The sequence below is a fragment of the Pelobates fuscus genome, chromosome 8, assembly GCF_036172605.1.
Source record: "Pelobates fuscus isolate aPelFus1 chromosome 8, aPelFus1.pri, whole genome shotgun sequence".
NCBI classification, from domain to species: domain Eukaryota; kingdom Metazoa; phylum Chordata; class Amphibia; order Anura; family Pelobatidae; genus Pelobates; species Pelobates fuscus.
Genome location: NC_086324.1, coordinates 168153030 through 168172382, shown reverse-complemented (window position 1 = coordinate 168172382; position 19353 = coordinate 168153030). Strand labels below are relative to the sequence as shown.

At 38.9% G+C, this 19353-nt stretch overlaps 1 protein-coding gene across 2 annotated transcripts in view; it reads left to right on the top strand.

The window, feature by feature from the left end:
• Window positions 1–14827, top strand: part of ATP2A1 (ATPase sarcoplasmic/endoplasmic reticulum Ca2+ transporting 1) — a 34898-nt gene extending 20071 nt beyond the window's left edge. The window contains exons 6-22 of one of the 2 annotated variants that reach the window (XM_063430738.1): window positions 1045–1125; window positions 1226–1311; window positions 1924–2221; window positions 2455–2621; window positions 2789–2877; window positions 3422–3524; window positions 4629–4760; window positions 5982–6107; window positions 6233–6451; window positions 6822–7157; window positions 7276–7496; window positions 7689–7891; window positions 8011–8096; window positions 9126–9259; window positions 9724–9841; window positions 10582–10699; window positions 14244–14827. In XM_063430738.1, coding sequence (XP_063286808.1) covers window positions 1045–1125; window positions 1226–1311; window positions 1924–2221; window positions 2455–2621; window positions 2789–2877; window positions 3422–3524; window positions 4629–4760; window positions 5982–6107; window positions 6233–6451; window positions 6822–7157; window positions 7276–7496; window positions 7689–7891; window positions 8011–8096; window positions 9126–9259; window positions 9724–9841; window positions 10582–10699; window positions 14244–14257 — 2531 coding nt within the window. In that variant the 3' untranslated portion in view covers window positions 14258–14827. Of the gene's footprint in view, window positions 1–1044; window positions 1126–1225; window positions 1312–1923; window positions 2222–2454; window positions 2622–2788; window positions 2878–3421; window positions 3525–4628; window positions 4761–5981; window positions 6108–6232; window positions 6452–6821; window positions 7158–7275; window positions 7497–7688; window positions 7892–8010; window positions 8097–9125; window positions 9260–9723; window positions 9842–10581; window positions 10700–11668; window positions 11707–14243 lie in introns of those variants that run through there. The other variant, XM_063430740.1, reaches the window with a different exon arrangement.
• The last annotated feature ends 4526 nt before the right edge of the window (window positions 14828–19353 follow it).

The following is a 19353-nucleotide window of genomic DNA, read 5'->3' as shown; positions in this document are numbered from 1 at the left end:
GATGCCATCCTTTACTTTGTTATACTGAATGTCTTACTTATTCTACCGAATAACATGTGAAGAATATTCACAACTTGCTCACAAAATGCTTTTGTCCTAATCTGGTGAGTTATGTGCTGGCAACCCCCATATTATGACCTGATATCTCAAGAACTCCTACAATTTGATAGAAAACCTAAACAGTGCTCCGTCACAAAAGCATGTCTGTTCATTTAACAGGGCTGTGGTGTAAGTTGGAGCTGGGATAACAACGCTGAAGGAGTAAATATAACTTGGAGTGTCTTCCTCACAGATCATAAACTTTATTTCCTTTGTAACCTCAGCAAAAGCACACTCTAAAGGGATTATTTTGACAGCAATTCTTTTCTGAAGAAGGTGGTCAGACTTTCTCAAATAAACTAATATTATTATTATTTTATAATTGGGAAATTAGTTACTTAGACACATAGTGCAAGTTTTAATTTGGAATCTATCTATAAATATGGCAAAGCATTATAGGACGCCTTTTTTGATAACTATTATCACAAAGTATCCTCTGCAATTTAAACTAAAATGTGTCAGAAGGGGGATGTATCAAAGTGATCTGGAAGACGCCCTTTATTTTTGTTTTCTTATCAGTTTGAATTTATTAAATTGTTTTAAAATAGTCTAAAGAGTGTCTGTTTTCCTCTGCCTAAATTGCAGGTTTTTGTTTCACAGATAAATGGCAGAAAAAAAAGGCAGATAAATTGACAAAATGATTGATAAATCTCTGTGCTGCTCAAAAAAAAAAAAAATTCTATATAAAAGTATATTGAAAGATGATGGTTTTCTGTGCAAAAGAAGCAACAGACAAAAAAAACAAAAACAATTACACATGTAATAAATTGCATTAACAACGTGCAAAAAAAAACCCCACTAAACAAGGCAGACTGTTGTCTCAACGCTTTGATAAGCCTCCCCTAATGTGTCCAATCATGCAAACACCACAAATCGCACATAGAAAGTACATAAGGTGGTCTGACATTTTGCTTAGCTCTTTCTGTACCGGTCTTTTTCCTCTAGTTGGTGACAAAGTACCAGCTGACATCCGTCTCATCACCATTAAATCCACCACTCTGCGTATTGACCAGTCCATTCTTACCGGTAAGGAGATCTGCTGATAAACGGACCGTTTTCAGTCAATCATTTTTCCTTTTTTTGTGTTCTTGGAAGTCTGACTACAAATCATGTGTTTCTCCCGCAGGAGAGTCTGTCTCTGTCATTAAACACACAGATGTTGTCCCCGACCCCAGAGCTGTCAACCAGGACAAGAAAAACATGCTTTTCTCTGTAAGTGACCTATACACAGCTACTTGTCCATCTCATCACCATTGTAACCGCCGTCATTCCGGAACTATTGTATATCTCCCTTCGAATCTAGAAAAGTTTTATTTGAGCTCCGTTTTAACACTGCTAATTGCTAAGTAACTAAAAAAAACTTCAATTTTTTTTAATAAAAAAATTATTAATTCTGAATGTATATTATTTTATAGATTATGGAATAGAGGTTATCATGACTTTTCATGGGAGTTGAAATTGAGTGTTCTCTCCAAGTAGCTACCAGGAGACCTGGCCACTTGAGCAAACACTTTCTTATCACTTGGACTAAATTACAAACATTGCAGAAAACTCTATACAATCTTCCATTACAGCTGGCAAATATATAATGTATCCAATATTACAATATTTGGCTGAAATAATTCCCTTTAACCAATATATATATATATATATTATTTGTTAAAAAAAAAAAAAAAATCACAAAGCTAAAATAAAATTACAAAAACTTTCCCTTTTTTCTACAGATTTTTTTCCACTGAATATTTAATTTATTAGGCTCCCTTGCAATCCTTAATTTCCCCCGTTTTTTTCCAACTCTATATCTCCGTTTCTTTCTGTCTTTAGGGTACCAACATAGGAGCTGGCAAGGCCATTGGTGTTGTCATCGCCACTGGACCTAACACTGAGATTGGTAAAATCCGTGATGAGATGGCCGCCACTGAACAGGAAAAGACCCCTCTGCAGCAGAAACTGGACGAGTTTGGAGAACAGCTGTCCAAGGTTATTTCTCTTATCTGTGTCGCTGTCTGGGCAATCAACATTGGACACTTTAACGACCCCATCCATGGTGGATCCTGGATCAAAGGAGCTGTTTACTACTTCAAAATTGCCGTTGCTTTGGCTGTAGCTGCTATTCCAGAGGGTATGTCTATTAAGCCTCAATACTTTGACATCTAGATCAGAGTTGGAGGTACCTTAGAAATGACTAGGGGTTTTGTTTTCCTTGAGTAATGGAAGAGAAGGTGCATACATTTCCACCCTTAGAAAATGCTCTTGAATGTGATTCAATCCAACCTGGTCCCTATTGTTTGACTTAGTGTTAAAGTCTTATTGTGTTATGGCCAAAACTAAATGTTATCTAACTTCCATACAAAGGTCTGCCTGCTGTAATCACCACTTGCCTTGCTTTGGGTACAAGACGTATGGCCAAGAAGAATGCCATTGTGAGGAGCTTACCCTCTGTTGAGACCCTAGGTTGCACATCTGTCATCTGCTCTGACAAGACTGGAACCCTGACAACCAACCAGATGTCAGTCTGCAGGGTAAGAATGTCATGATTTCTGAAATTAAATCCCTAGCTTTTGAAAAAATATACCAAAAGCTCACACACACACCTACTGTTTCTTAGCAGCCTTAAAATTATATAGCCCCTATATAAAACAATGGGCAGTTAATTTTCTCACCAACTCAGCACTTTGCTCTTCTACAGATGTTCGTTATGGATAAAGTTGAGGGAGATGTCTGCTCTCTGAATGAATTCACCATCACAGGATCTACCTACGCACCCGAAGGAGAAGTGTAAGTCCACATATGATATTGTCTTGTCTTGTCCTGGACACAGTTCCCAGTATTGACACACAAATTCCTCACTACCTGCTCACTTGGATCACCACAGAATAGGCAAAGTCTTCATAGCATCCCATTCATACTCTGATGAAAAAGTTAAAAGGCAACCAGCTCCTTCTGATGTCTCACCTCCACATGCCATGATTCCATCCCAGTTTGTGCTGTAAAACCTCCTAATTTCATCTGTTTTCTCAATGAATCATTACACTGAGTCTTTATTTTCTCTCCTCCCCATGCCCTGCCACACCGTTTCCTTTGTCTCATTTTGTTTCTATCATCACCTTTGTTGTCTTGTCAAATCTCTTCTCTTCTTAAATGTGTATCCTTCCTTGTTCTTTCAACTCATGATCCTTCATATCTTTTCCTATCCTAATTCTCCTCCTATGTCACCTGCCCTCTCTTCTGACATCTGCTCCCCATCATCTTTTCTTTCCTTTTTGATCCTTTTCTGTTTTTCCCTGGTGCTCTCACTCCCTTTCTGTGGTGCTCCTCTCAGTATGAAGAATGATAAACCTGTCAAGGCCGGCCAATACGATGGGCTGGTGGAATTGGCCACAATCTGTGCACTTTGCAATGACTCTTCCCTCGACTTTAATGAGGTAAAAAGCTGTGGTGACTAATATTTCCATCCTCTTCACATTAATCCTGTTTTGAACGTTCCACTAACCCTTGCTTGGCTGCATGTGCTAAATAATGTGAAATGTATTTTACTTTTGAGGGGTAAAACAAGATGCCATGTCAGCAGATTGCCTTTGTGTCACTGACTACCTTTTCCTGACATGGCTCATTAAGGTCCAAAGTCTATTTGACTTATTCTCATAATATTTCAACCATACAGGGCATTTAAATGGTCAGACTTAGATGCCATTAATACCATTTTAGAAGCCCTGGTGTTCCGATTTTTTCAGAACTATAGCCCACTCCAGATATCTGACTCTGATGCAGTTTAATTCAAGTATATATTTTAAAGGGACACTATAGTCACCAGAACCACTACAGCTTAATGTCCCTGCAGGCTTTTCAATGTAAACATAGCCTTTATAGAGTATGGCAGTGTTTACATTGCTGTCTAGGGCAGTCACTCAGTCAGTGCTACTCCAGTACTGCACAGTGTGCAGCAATAGTGTTCAGTGTTTCCACACTCTGCATTGAGACGCTGAAAGTTTCCCCGTCCATATGCATTGATTCTCTGGAGATGTTGATTGCCGCTGCACGGCATTTTGCCTCACAAGCACAATAGCCTTTATAATACTTTCCTACGAGAAAGCTCTGGATTGGCTGAGATCCTCAAGATTGATTAACTTGGCCATTGCAGCGTGGGATCGAAGGGGGGAGGGCACTTCAGGACTATAGTGTCAGGAATACATGTTTTTATTCTTGACACCATAGTGTTCCTTTAACTTTTTTCTCTTCAGAAGGTTGGGCAAAAACAACTGCCTGCTTTTCATGCTGAACTTTGATTAAAGCACATAAAGAATGATAAAGAGAATAAAAGATGTATATATATATAGTTTACACTGTGTGGTCATTAAGCATGAAGGCCAACTCATGATGCTCACTAATGTTCACCTATAACAATTCTTTGTGCTCAGACAGCACTAATTGCCACCAACTGGCAGCTGGTTTTGTGAAAAGATATTACTCCTGTAAAGATGTCAACTATTACTGTATTTATATATCTACATATGTATTTTTTTCACCAGTCCAAAGGAGTGTTTGAGAAGGTCGGAGAGGCTACAGAGACTGCATTGACCACTCTTGTTGAGAAGATGAATGTATTTAACACCGAAGTTAGAAGCTTGTCCAAAGTAGAGCGTGCCAATGCGTGCAACTCTGTAAGTGTCACGTTTTATAGTAAATGATGACTGATATTAATGTTGATTCCCAACATCCTAGCCCATTGGAACCTATACTGTGTTGTCCTCCTCCTGCGTTATATTTCAAACCCAACAAATCCCGATGTTCCCTTCGCAGTGTACCCATTACATTCGATCCTGACCACATGGCTGCTACTGCCGTGAACACATAACCTTCTCATTCCCAGAATATTGCCCATCTAGTGACATCTAATCCCTGCTGCCTTCCAGCTACCGTTATAGAAATCTAATTATGTAACCAGCCGCCTGCAGTGGTATCAAGAACCTTACAACGCCACGCACCTGGCTTCTACATGTCATCTACAAGAAACTTAACTCCCTTACAGCTATCTACCCCTTAATGATCCCATGCATAACATACTCTCCAGAACACCTGCCATGCTTGTATTATAAACTGCTAGTTACTCCATGTTACCAGCTGTGCTCTATGTCAGCCCAAATTAGGCTTTTGAAAGGCTCCATTGTCTACTATGAATCTGTATATATATATATATATATATATAAAAAAAATCCTGTATTTGAAATGAAAAATATGGACCCTGGCAATATTTTCTTGCTGGTAAATTTCCTCTTCCTTTGGTAAGACACATAGTCAGACCAGATCCACAGGCTCAAAAACTTTCTATTTGATCTTAAATAGAAGTGTGAACAACAGCGAGATTTCAGCTTCAGAATGTCTTGCCAGAGGGTGGCCCTGGTGGCAGTGTATATAGTTGGATGATTCCATAAGATAACAAAATGGATACATTTCATGAAATATACATTTTTGCTAATTCAAACTAATTTATTGCTAAACACTCAAATTTCTAAATGTGAGCTACTCCTGAAATAGAATAAAAGTGAATTAGATAATCTAATTAATTTAACCTCCTATAGAAAGGAAGGTAGAGTTCGAAACATGCAACAGATTTAGATCTCGTAAGTTTTCCACATCCCTTAGTCCATTTATAAGAAAAATACTTGTTTTACTTTGTGTAGATTGGCTAAGTTTTTGGTCATATTATTATTATTCATTTAGGGGTATCAGAAAGCTGTACCTACCCTAAACATTCAATAAGATGTACCCCAAATGCAGTGCTTTACCTAGTTATCTGTCTGACAAGCCCAGAGCAATATGGCAGGTGCTACCATATTATCATTTTATGCTCCTCATAACCCACCGTATTTGGAATCCCACAGGTTATCAAGCAACTGATGAAGAAGGAGTTTACTCTTGAGTTCTCCCGTGACAGGAAGTCCATGTCTGTATTCTGCACCCCAGCTAAAGCTTCCCGTGCAGCAGTTGGCAACAAAATGTTTGTGAAGGTGAGATTAACGATTTGAGCACTCCAAAATGTGAAGCTCTCTGACTAATTTAAGAGTGAAAAAATATGATAAAATAATTGTCAAGTAGACTTAAAATTCATATTTTTGCTGTCTTCCACCCACAGGGTGCTCCAGAGGGTGTCATTGACCGTTGTAACTACGTTCGTGTTGGAACAACTCGTGTCCCTTTCAATGCTGCCATCAAGGAGAAGATTCTGGCTATAATCAAGGAATGGGGTACAGGCAGGGATACCCTCCGTTGTCTTGCTCTGGCCACAAGGGACACTCCACCAAAGAGAGAAGACATGGTGCTTGAAGATGCCACCAAGTTTGCCGACTATGAGGTAAGGAGGAAACTTCAAATTTCCCTAGAGTTCAAATGTCAGAAAAAGGATCTTCTGCAAGCTTTTTAGTGTGTTTATCAAGATTTCTTTTGAGACTAGTGTCACCCTATTTGACCTTCAGTGGCAATGCTCTTTATGCCCAGTCCTATTCCTACTATATATACTAACCACTATCGTGAAATAGTGGTCATTATTCATAAGACATGTTACAATTAGTATGGTTTAGAAATTGCACTTTCTCCTTAAGGTGATATTGGTACTCTTCACCTGGAAATCTCTATTCCTTTCATCACAGAAGTATACGTCTACATAAAAACAATGTTAATGGGCAACAAAACATCTCTTAATTTCTTAACCTATTGGCCTACAGACAGACCTGACCTTTGTTGGCTGCGTGGGAATGTTGGATCCCCCCCGTAAGGAGGTTATGGGCTCAATCAAACTCTGCCGTGAAGCTGGTATCCGTGTCATTATGATCACTGGTGACAACAAGGGAACCGCTATTGCCATCTGCCGTCGTATTGGCATCTTTGGTGAGGATGATGAAGTAACTGGACGTGCCTACACTGGACGTGAGTTTGATGATCTGCCACCTGCAGAACAGAGAGAGGCCTGTAAACGTGCTTCCTGCTTCGCCAGAGTTGAGCCATCTCACAAGTCCAAAATTGTAGAGTTCTTGCAGTCCTTCGATGAGATCACAGCTATGGTAAGTTCTACAAAGGGACATAGCAGTCCACGTAACACAGTATTTCTGCCATTCAGCCAATGAATGTGATATTATTAGGTGTCTGTACAACACATTGTGTATTTCTATCCTGTTTTAGACAGGTGATGGTGTGAATGATGCTCCTGCCCTGAAGAAAGCTGAGATTGGTATTGCTATGGGTTCTGGTACAGCTGTAGCCAAGACAGCCTCAGAGATGGTCTTGGCTGATGATAACTTCTCCACAATTGTGTCTGCTGTAGAAGAGGGTCGTGCCATTTACAACAATATGAAGCAATTTATCCGCTACCTCATCTCCTCCAATGTAGGAGAGGTTGTTTGGTGAGTGTCATGTCTATGAATTAAGTTACTTATTACTGGAAACATGTTGATATGCTGACATGATCTGGCCAACTCCATTAATTAATTAATTAATTGTGTTAAAGTTGTAATGACATTTCACAGAGATTTCCTAAAGATATTTCAAGTTCTCTATTAAGCCCTGTCTATGTCCCTCTCTTTCCTGGTACACAGTATCTTCCTGACTGCTGCTCTTGGTCTGCCTGAAGCTCTGATCCCCGTACAACTGCTCTGGGTCAACCTGGTCACAGATGGTCTGCCAGCCACAGCCCTGGGTTTCAACCCCCCTGATCTGGACATCATGGACAGACCACCCCGTAGCCCCAAGGAACCCCTTATTAGTGGATGGCTCTTTTTCCGTTACATGGCCATTGGAGGTGAGGGAGAACACAAAACACAGTAGGATCCCCAATTTCCTCAGACACCTTACTCTGAAAATTCCAGTCCATAGAGACAATATCACTTAGTAACCTTGTCTCTCTCTTGTCTTTTGCAGGTTATGTTGGTGCTGCCACTGTTGGAGCTGCTGCTTGGTGGTTTATGTATGCTGATGATGGTCCTGGAGTTACTTTCTACCAGCTGGTGAGATATTTTCTTCTTCTGTTCTCCCGATATCAGTTTACTATCTCATTTTCTGGTGTCGCTCAAATATTGCTCAACAAATTACATTGTATACAGTCTCATTATATGTTTACGTTGGCTTCTACATCTTTCTCTATCATTTGTACTTACTCCACATATTATCCCGTAATTAATTTATTTTCTCTTTCTGAGGCTGCACTCTATGTCTTTTTGTTTTGGTATATGAGTTTTAGGTCTTTAACACTTTATCTTATATGCATCTCCATTAACCATTTTTTAAAAATCTTTTATACTTGTCAACATCAATCGTATTCCTTGTTAATGCCAAATGGAGTTTCTATCCAATTTTGCTCTTTTTTCCTTTCTCCTAATTAATTTTACATCAACATTGAAGAATGATCACAGGAATCTTTATCAACATATATTATCATATCACTTCCCTCAATTAATAGAAGTCTCCAATTTTTCTTCTAGAAAGGAACGCTCCTGACACTTATGAATATATTTTTCTTACTCTCGAGCTAGTAATGTACCACCCAGTTGACAACAAGTCTCTGTATATGAACAAAACTATTTTTAATTCTCTTCCTTTAGTGTTCATTATTGTCTTCTCTCTTTCGCTCTATAAATGAAATATAGATAATTGAGTTACTGTGTAATTATACATATATTTTAAATCCCTTTTTTCACATTACCAACATTTTTTTTTAGTGACTGGCCTGTTTCCTGTGATTTTTTTTTTTTTTTTAATGCTCTATCATTCCATGAATGAATCACGTTCTTCTAAACAGATATGGGCAAGCTGCGTTGATCCTCAGGGGTAGTCATCATGGATCTCCAACGGGTAGAAGTCTACAGGTGGACTATACCTGCTTTATGACAGTATTTTATTCCAGCAGTAAAATCTATCTCACTTTTTCCAAAACTGTAGAACATTCCATCCTTTCCTTCAACTCAAACTCAAACCTCTCTTTTTATGGGTGCGATATACCTATTATTTTAATCTCCTATACTCTCTCTCATTTTCAGAGCCACTTCATGCAATGCATAGAAGAAAGCCCAGAATTTGAGGGTTTAGAATGTGAAATCTTTGAATCACCCGTACCTATGACCATGGCTCTGTCTGTGCTAGTCACCATTGAGATGTGCAATGCTCTTAACAGGTAAGGAAATTCTTCTTGTTTCTGCAGTAAACTAACTTCAATCTAGATTGAACTATAGATATCTTAAAGAAAATAAATAGAGTTGTAGATCAATTCTCAATCTATACTCCCCTAAAAATTAGAACCTTTAGAAAAATGCAGGGAGCTGTATAAGTATTAAGCTTGTTGACATTTAGATTAAGTTAGGCATAAAGAATAGGTCCGGAGCACAGTGCTATAATCGGAGTATTCAACATAATCATTCTATTTCTTCCATGGCAATTGTTTCACTTCTAGAGCTTTCTAAATATATATAAAACAATATAACTAACCCCCAAATGAAGTAATTTAATGTCTGCACCTTTGGAATGATATTAATGAACTATACTTATTTTTTACACAATTTCTGTTGCAGGATGTATACTTATTTTTTTTACACAATTATGTTATTGGGAGTTCTGACAACCTTCGTCCTTTTCTTGCAGTCTATCAGAAAACCAGTCTCTGATCAGGATGCCCCCATGGGTGAACATTTGGCTGTTGGGCTCCATCTGCCTCTCCATGTCCCTCCACTTCCTTATCCTCTATGTAGACCCCCTGCCAGTGAGTACAAACCCTCGTTGTCTTTATATAATGTAATACAGCACCATTCTTTTGTACACAGATAGGCATCTGTACGAAACCAATGCTGAATGCCATTAGGGGGTATGTAAACTGTTTAGGTTTAGAGAGATAACACATGGTTATCTAAAATTGGAAGTGTGATCAGGGAAAATAAAGCAGTGAAGTCAACTTAAAAGGGTTCCAATAAATATTATCAAAAAATAAAAATATGCTGTTTGTGGGTGCAATGAATAAGATGGCTGTTCTGGGTACCCCAACAATCCAAGAGCATATTGTAACAATATAGCTCATGTGCGAGACAGGTGACATGTCAACTCTACGCATGCAACAATATAGCTGCTATGAGCGTAGAAAGGGCAGAAAGGGGCAGGTGGAGTAAGGAAGTGAGTGTTTTGGGGAATTGTTTCACCTTGGTACGATCTGATAGCGCTGTAGGTTCTGTCTATTAAATTGACAATAAACAGCAAATTAAAGATGGACTATGTATTTTAAAGAGCTGAGTGACTGCAGATCATTATTCTGAAACAATTTTTTTTTTAATTCATGTAAGCCACTTTAAAGAACATTCTGCAAATCATTTTATTTTCATGAGAGTCCCAAACAGAAGAGTTTCACCTGTAATTGATGCGTTATAACCTCAAAGCATTTTAGACAAGGATTAGAGCTGGCATCGTTGTGCTTTGTTCCCCCGACTCATATCATTCCTTTGCTTTCACCAGATGATCTTCAAATTAACTCCCCTGGACTTTACTAAATGGTTCGTTGTCCTCAAGATTTCCTTCCCTGTAATCCTATTGGACGAACTGTTGAAATTCTTTGCCCGTAACTACCTGGATGGTAAGTACAGCCTCTCTCTGCTACCATTATCCACTAAATGTAGTGGTTTTAGCATCATTTAAATATTGAAAATGAAAAATCAGCCTCCCTACAACCTGACAACAGGAAAGAGATGGCCTTACTTAGGATTTATGGTCTCAAAAGTAATACTTCTCCTATTTACCTCAATGTCTCATCACTCCCATCCTCCCATTCCTCACTCTCTCACTTACTGCAATGTAATAAATTCACTGTAACAATCATTGTCTCCCAGAACTTAACCCAGACTGTAATATTAAACAGTGAAAGTGAATTATATTCTGTTTTTAGATTTATAATATTTAAAAAATATAAATTTATGAAAGAACATCAGTTCTGTACTAGTTTTTATAAAATATTTTAGTGGTCGGGACTCATATATAGATTTTTTTTCCTCATTTAGATGAATCATATATAGAAACATTTTTTCCCCTTATTCGATAATCCGTAAAAGGAAGGCCTCAGCTCATCAGGTTCATATCCCAGCAGCTTATTGTGTTCTATGACAAGCTAGTGAAGTGTAGATCAGGCTGTCCTGGGATTGGAAAGGTAAGATAAGGATTTTATACTCAGGCCCACGGTGTAGCAGAGTAATCGCTAGGTTTAAGAGAATCTACAAAGCAAACTACTGCAAGTAATTAAGGAATACTGGGTATAAAAATAAAAATAAAAACATATATAGAATTTTACTAAATTATTTCTACAAAAAAAACACAATTATAATTCCTTCTGTCATCCTGCCCAGTAACAGAGAAGCTTATTTTATTTCAATTTGACTTTAAGCTTTTCAGCTATTGCAGTCCGTTACTGTATAGAAATGTGTACAAATCTAAAATGCTACTGTAGTGTAGAGGAAACCATTCGCTGTTTGATAGCTCAGTCTGGATAAGTTATATTAATTACTTATATTTTTGTTTAACTATTGAACTAATTGTTTTATCCTTTCCATAGCATAATTTTCTCTCCACATCCCTGTTCCTGTTTAACAGGTATCCCATAATATTTCCACGAGTGAACTGCACTTCCTGTCTCCATGTTGTCTTACCTGTACTTCCTGTCTCCACGTTGTCTTGCCTGTACTTCCTGTCTGTGTCTATTGCACTTCCTTTCTGTGATCTCCATATGCTCATTCATTTCCACAATCCCTTCCTTTTTAGATTTCCATTTTTATTTTTTGTGTCTAAATGACAACATTTTCAAACCCCAGACATGCCTACCTTTAAAACAGGATATGTACAACACATGCATGATCTGAAACTCTACAATATATCATTTTTTCATATCATTGTTCTTTTTTTTATTTTTTATTAACCCCTTAAGGACACATGACATGTGTGGCATGTCAAGATTCCCTTTTATTCCAGAAGTTTGGTCCTTAAGGGGTTAAATGGAAATCTGGAAAAAATAATAATCTTGCTTTTCATCATAACCTCGCATTCCTTCATTGAATCTCTATGACCCTGTATTAATTTAATACTGTTACCCACTTTTTGTCCATTGTGACTCCATATACCCTATTCCTGCGCACTACCCGAGTCATTCATCTTCACACCTTGTCTTCCTCTCCATGTCTGTCCTTAAATCACCACCCTGGCCACAAATGAGTCAGTTTCTCTGACCCTCCTTCCGGAGCATATCTAAGATCTTTCCTGTTTTACAATACACCCGGCAGAGCTGGATAGAGTGTATTTGGCAGTGTGACGTCCATTTTACAGTTCTGTGTGTCCGTGGCTCAGAGTGATATGTCTTAGCCATCATATGTTGCAGAGAATGCAACATATGTATGTATCTGCATTCTGCAAAGGCGTCTGCTTCAGTCAATGATTTATTTCTGTAGTACATCTATTTTTTTTTTGTGACTGTATAGCTGCTATAAATAAAGTTGCGCATGTTTAAATCTTTATTTATGATATGGAAAGCCTGTATGTAAACGGGCACCAATTATGTATTTGGACAATGTGATATAAGTTTCTATAGAAGGGGCAGTGAATGCTCAAAGGTGTAATATGTTTTAAAAGGGCAAAATTATATCCAAAGGATTGTACTTTCCAAACAGCTAACATCTGTATAGATTTACATATACCTTTAATTTGGAGTATTGCTAATAAGTAAAACCTGCAGATAGCTAGGATTAATGTAGAAGAGCTCTGTCAGGTAAATGCTGAGTATTTCATGGATTTGGTGGCACTACACATTGGTGCCATGTATTGAGTAGAGTACGATTGCTTTAAATTTTGCTTTGCATGATGGGAAACTTGGCGGTAAGTCAGAAGGATACAGAACAGCTTAAGTATTATTGCAATACAGGTGAGCGATGTTGATACAAGTTGTGTTTTTTTTCCTAAAGTTACAGGAACACTCCACACACATAAATCACTTAGTCTTGTCTGAAGGCTGTCACATTTATGACTATTTAAAAACCAGGGAGGTTTCCTTCAGCATTTGCTAGCTCAACAGAGCATGCGCGCTATGCACAAGCCTGCCTCCCCCGTTTTAAAGAGCTGTATTACAGCCGCCTGAAAGTCTGGGCTCTGTTAGAAGGAGAGGGCTTACACAGATTGCAGACAAGAGATCTGTAGCTTTTGCAAGCTGTATTAGATATATCTTTGGGGGTATAGCTACTAAAATACATTTCTAGTGGAGTGTTCCTTTAATGCAACACTGCGTCACTTTGTTGCAGAATATTTTCTTTAGAAACTTGACTTTAGCAAAGAATGTTTTGTTTTTTATTTTTTAAATTCTGACCATGTCCTTTGAAACTTTCTCATTCACTCACCACAGTAAATGCTACTAAAGCATTTGCTGGGGTGAGTAGGTAAGTATGCCACACACCTTCATGGTAGTTCTGCATCTAGAGGAACACCATCGCCCTATGATGCTTTGAGTGCTGTCATGCATGCCTAAATATCTACCGGGTAATACCATACAGGAGCAAGCAGGAGTTTTTTTTCAAAGTACTGTATGTGCATGTCTCTGTGGGGTTAAATTGACATTGTATGCTCCGTCTGTGCCAGGACAGCCAAGCATTCTGTTTACATTGCAAAATATAATCAAAAATTCTTTAGTTTAAAGAAAAGAGGCCGGAGGCCTTTGGCGTGATCAGAAAATTAATATATTTCCAATTATTCCTTGCTTTTTTTATGTCATATTTTGCGTTCCATTTTCTTCACAATAACATGCTGAGATTTATGAAAAATTGACAAAGGAACTGCAAATATTGTTTTACCAATTACCTATACCTTGGCTTAACATTTTTTAATCCTTGGGCTTTTTTGCACGCAATTAGTTTAGTAAAATTTTGCATTCTCAATCATCTAATTTAGCTCAATAACTTGCATGTACAGAATAGTAACAACAGAAAAATCCAGTATATAATGTTCTGTAATTTGCCAAAGTAATTACATAAATTCCAAAGAAACTATTTTATTATATATCTGAAAGCTTCCTGGACTATCAACAAGATCAAAACAAGCAAGCCACGTTTTGAAAAATCCTGATTGTCTTTTCTCTCTTCCTCTCTTTGCAGAAAAAACACAATAAAAGCAATTTTTGCTTTTGACCGAAATAAAATTACATCTCAGCCCAAATCTCCATTCAAACTTTTTTTCAGTTTCAATTTTTTTTTCCTTCCTTAAAAATCTTCATTCTTTTTAACACATCACTGCCATCCTTAACCCATTGATGCCACAATCCTTCCGGCGATGAGGGTCCCTGGTTAAAAGGGCAACGGATTTTTTGGGCTGTTTTTTTTTTTTTGGCTGTTTTTTTTTTTTCTCTGGTTTCCAAGTGCCTTTTAAATCGTGCTTCCATTGTTACCCCCTTTTTATAGCGCTCCCATCCTTGTAGCAACCCCAAATTATTCTGCAGATAAAAAAAAAACGATGAAGACAACTTCACGCAGCCGAACGATCTGGATGGAAGAATATATTTGCCAGTCTTTCCCCTACCAGCGAAAGCCACGAAGCCGGGGTTTTATAAATGCAGCAGTGTTGGTTATCCTGTCCCTATCCTCTGAGGGAGATGCCGCTTGTAGCAAAAAACGGAAGCAATTAAACCAAATGAAAACTGTTCTAGCTATTTATTAAAATTAAACAATAACTTAAAGTCTGACTTGTCGTGTATTTTGATTTATTGATGTGTCCACTGTATGAAAGCCAACAGCATTCATTAATAATTTATACCTCCCAGCATTTCAAATGGTCAAATTGGGGCGCTTTAATCTTAGGAGGCGAGGCTGCAGGTGTGATCAAGGGACAGGGTCAATCCAGGACATTTTAGGTGACATCATGATTACCCAGACTGATTTCCAAACACATTTATAGACAGATTGCTGGCCGTTTAATTGTAGTGAATTAATCTGTGATACCCTCAGACACTGCTAAAATCCCAAGCTCCAAAAATAGAGGGTCATTAGAAAAAAAACAGGAATGGAGGGCCCAATATTGGGACCAATATTCACCCCTCCTAAATAGGGACATATGTGAGGTATGCTGACTTTAAAACCACTGGATAGTTCTAGAACATGCACGATAATGATCTGGAGCACAATTCAGATTTCTCAACCTGTCATCCACTGAGACTCTAATGCAGATTAACAATCTGAGTCAGTAACTACAATCACCACTTTACATTGCAAGAAATTTCCCCATCTACTGGCCATAAATGATACTGCAATGGCAAAAAATAAATAAAAGAAGATTCATTAAATTCGATGGGAGCCGGCAAGACAGATTAACAAGGTCACTAAAGTGAGAGTTCAAAGTGAATTTTAAATTCAAATTAAAAACAGCTGAACCGGAAGCATTCTCTAAGTCATCTATGCTTCCAGTTTGGGTGTTTTGGAGTTACATTTGAAATTAATTTAGAATTCTCCCGTTAGTAAATATAACCCTGTATATAAAATATATAATGAATATGATATGGACTCAGGTTATTCATATCATCGGAGCTCTGTGAGGTTTTTTTTAATTGCATAAAAAGCAACCTGTGTTAATTTGAAAGGATCTGCTTTTCAAAGTACCAGCAGTCAATATATAATAATTATCAAAATTCGGATTAGACTCAGGGGATGGACAACAGACACCACTGTGTTTTAAATCCTGTGTGTTCTTTTCCATTCACACGTACTACATAAATTGCCTAAAGCAAGACATTAGCTTTAGTTCTGGTCAATAGATATATAAATGAACATATTGGGGTTACTCTCAGAATCAAAGTTTACTGTAGTGGTTATGGTCCCAGAATTACCCTGACCCAGGTCCCTGGTAATGAGGCAAAACATTTAGTAACAGTCCGAGGCTCCTGGCATCTCTGGTGACAGAATTTGCACAGGATTGACATTAGCCCGCCCGCAGCTCTAATTCCAGTCCGGCTAATGATGCCTCTTTGACACTGCTGTTGGTAGAGTGACACTTCCGTCAGCCAAGGGACAAACTCTGTATTGGTAGCGTTTTAAAGTGAAACACTGCACATAGAGAATCCAGGTACCATCACCACTTCAAATCGCAGTGGTCATAAAGCTTGGAGTAACCATTATAACATCCTAATAGGGAACATAACATGCCATTAAAAACAATATAAACAATGTGTAGTAGAGTAAACTACAAAACAAGGCTCAGATCGCTGGGACAATATATCCATGCTGGGGTCCCTGTTAATGAGTAGGAAGCCGTCAATGTACTAATATTTATAATACTAATATACTAATAATTTATACCAAGATAAAAAATGGTTGATGTGTTTTGGACATTAGCCCTTAGTCATAAGGTACTGCAATACATTTACAGCTTAACATACATTTCAGATCCTGAGAATCATTAACCAAACCTACAAACTTCCCTGCCCCTGCAAGTGGGATACCAGTGGGCGAGGGTGGGCCATTGACGCTAATCGCAACATTGAGGTAGCCCAAAGCGGACGAACCTGCCCAGAAAGGGGGCATATCCACCTGCTGAATTGACATGTAAGTCAGGTAAACATTACAGGCAAGCATGCAGGTAGGCTAACAGTGATATGGAAAGGGTAGTAGATACCTGGAATAGCCTTCCAGTGGAAGCAGAAATGGCTAACAGTGATATAGAAAGGGTAGTAGATATCTTGACAGGTGTATAGTCGCCATTTGGGCAGTCGGAATCCAGGACAACCAACCCCATAACCCAATCCTAATAACCCAATCCTAACCTAATAAAGCACAGACACTAGGGAATATGGGAAAATTTGTCCACAGCTTTATTAACCAAATAATAATGATAACAATAATGATATAGAAAGGGTAGTAGATACATGGAATAGCCTTCCAGTGGAAGCAATAAAAGCTAACAGTGATTTAGAAAGGGTAATAGATACCTGGAATAGCCTTCCAGTGGAAGCAGTAAAAGCCAACAGTGATATAGAAAGGGTAGTAGAAACCTGGAATAACCTTCCAGTCGAAGCAGTATTGTAGGGGTGTACCAAGACACCGCTACCCACCATATCCATTGTAGGGGTGTACAAAGACACCGCTACCTACCAGTTCCAGTGTAGGGGTGTACCAAGACACTGCTACCCACCAGTTCCAGTGTAGGGGTGTACCAAGACACCGCTACCCACCAGTTCCAGTGTAGGGGTGTAGCTCCTATGCAATAAAACTCACAGTATGCGCTGGGTGTAGGAGTGTATCACAGAGCTGCTATGCAATAAAATTCACAGTATGTGCTGGGTGTATGAGTGTATCACAGAGTTCCTATGCAATAAAACTCACAGTAATGCCCTGGGTGTATGAGTATATCACAGAGCTCCTATGCAATAAAACGCCCATGCAATGTACAGGCTTTAGGAATGTATCACAGAGCTCCCATGCAATAAACCTCACAGTATGTGCTGGGTGTATGAGTGTATCACAGAGCTCCTTATGCGCTGGGTGTAGGAGTGTATCACAGAGCTCCCATGCAAGAAAACTCACAGTATGTGCTGGTTGTATGAGTGTAACACAGAGCTCCCATGCAATAAAACTCACAGTATGCGCTGGGTGTATGAGTGTATCACAGAGCTCCCATACAATAAAATTCACAGTATGCGCTGGGTGTAGGAGTGTATCACAGAGCTCCCATGCAATAAAACTCACAGTATGTGCTGGTTGTATGAGTGTATCACAGAGCTCCCATGCAATAAAACTCACAGTATGCGCTGGGTGTAGGAGTGTATCACAGAGCTCCCATGCTATAAAAATCACAGTATGCGCTGGTGTATGAGGTTATCACAGAGCTCCTATGCGATAAAACTCACAGTATGTGCTGGTGTATGAGTGTATCACAGAGCTCCTATGCAATAAAACTCACAGTATGCGCTGGGTGTAGGAGTGTATCACAGAGCTGCTATGCAATAAAACTCACAGTGTGCGCTGGGTGTAGGAGTGTATCACAGAGCTCCTATGCAATAAAACTCACAGTATGTGCTGGGTGTAGGAGTGTATCACAGAGCTCCCATGCAATAAAACTCACAGTATGCGCTGGGTGTATGAGTGTATCACAGAGCTCCTATGCAATAAAACTCACAGTATGTGCTGGTGTATGAGTGTATCACAGAGCTCCTATGCAATAAAACTCACAGTATGCGCTGGGTGTAGGAGTGTATTACAGAGCTGCTATGCAATAAAATTCACAGTATGTGCTGGGTGTATGAGTGTATCACAGAGCTCCTATGCAATAAAACTCACAGTAATGCCCTGGGTGTATGAGTGTATCACAGAGCTCCTATGCAATAAAACTCACAGTATGCGCTGGGTGTATGAGTGTATCACAGAGCTCCCATGCAATAAAACTCACAGTATGCGCAGGGTGTATGAGTGTATCACAGAGCTCCCATGCAATAAAACTCACAGTATGCGCTGGGTGTATGAGTGTATCACAGAGCTCCTATGCAATAAAACTCACAGTATGCGCAGGGTGTATGAGTGTATCACAGAGCTCCCATGCAATAAAACTCACAGCATGCGCAGGGTGTATGAGTGTATCACAGAGCTCCCATGCAATAAAACTCACAGTATGCGCAGGGTGTATGAGTGTATCGCAGAGCTCTCCCTATCAGGTTAATTCAGGAAAGTGTTCAAAATTAATTTCAGATTTAAGGTCAAAATAGTCAAACTGGAAACATGACTGCTGACTCCTTCAAACACCAAATCCCGTTACCCTTCCATTCCCAATAAGTAACGCAACACCATGTTCAGTGGCTAAGGGCAACGGCCACAGCTTTATTTAAACCAGCATAACCAAATACTGTCAGCTGCTGGTTTTACCCAGCAGACAGGTTCACTTTAAACTTCTTCCAGAGCCTCTTCAGCCTGTCCTTCGTCATCAACCAAATTCAGGCTGCGACTCCCCAAGCCTGTCCGGGCATTATTCATTTACCAAACTTGCTGGCGCATGACAGGCGCACAGTCGGATTTGCCGGCATATGCGCTAACCTTACCCAAACCCCCATTAAAACACGGACACAGGTTATACTGTTGGAAATAATTAGTCCACAGCTTTATTAAATTATTAATAAAATAATTAAGGAATAACAAATGGGGTCATTGCCAACAAATCTTATTAAAGTTAACATCCCCCCATATACATAACATACCCCTAGCAATGACCCCACAATAATAACAATAGATA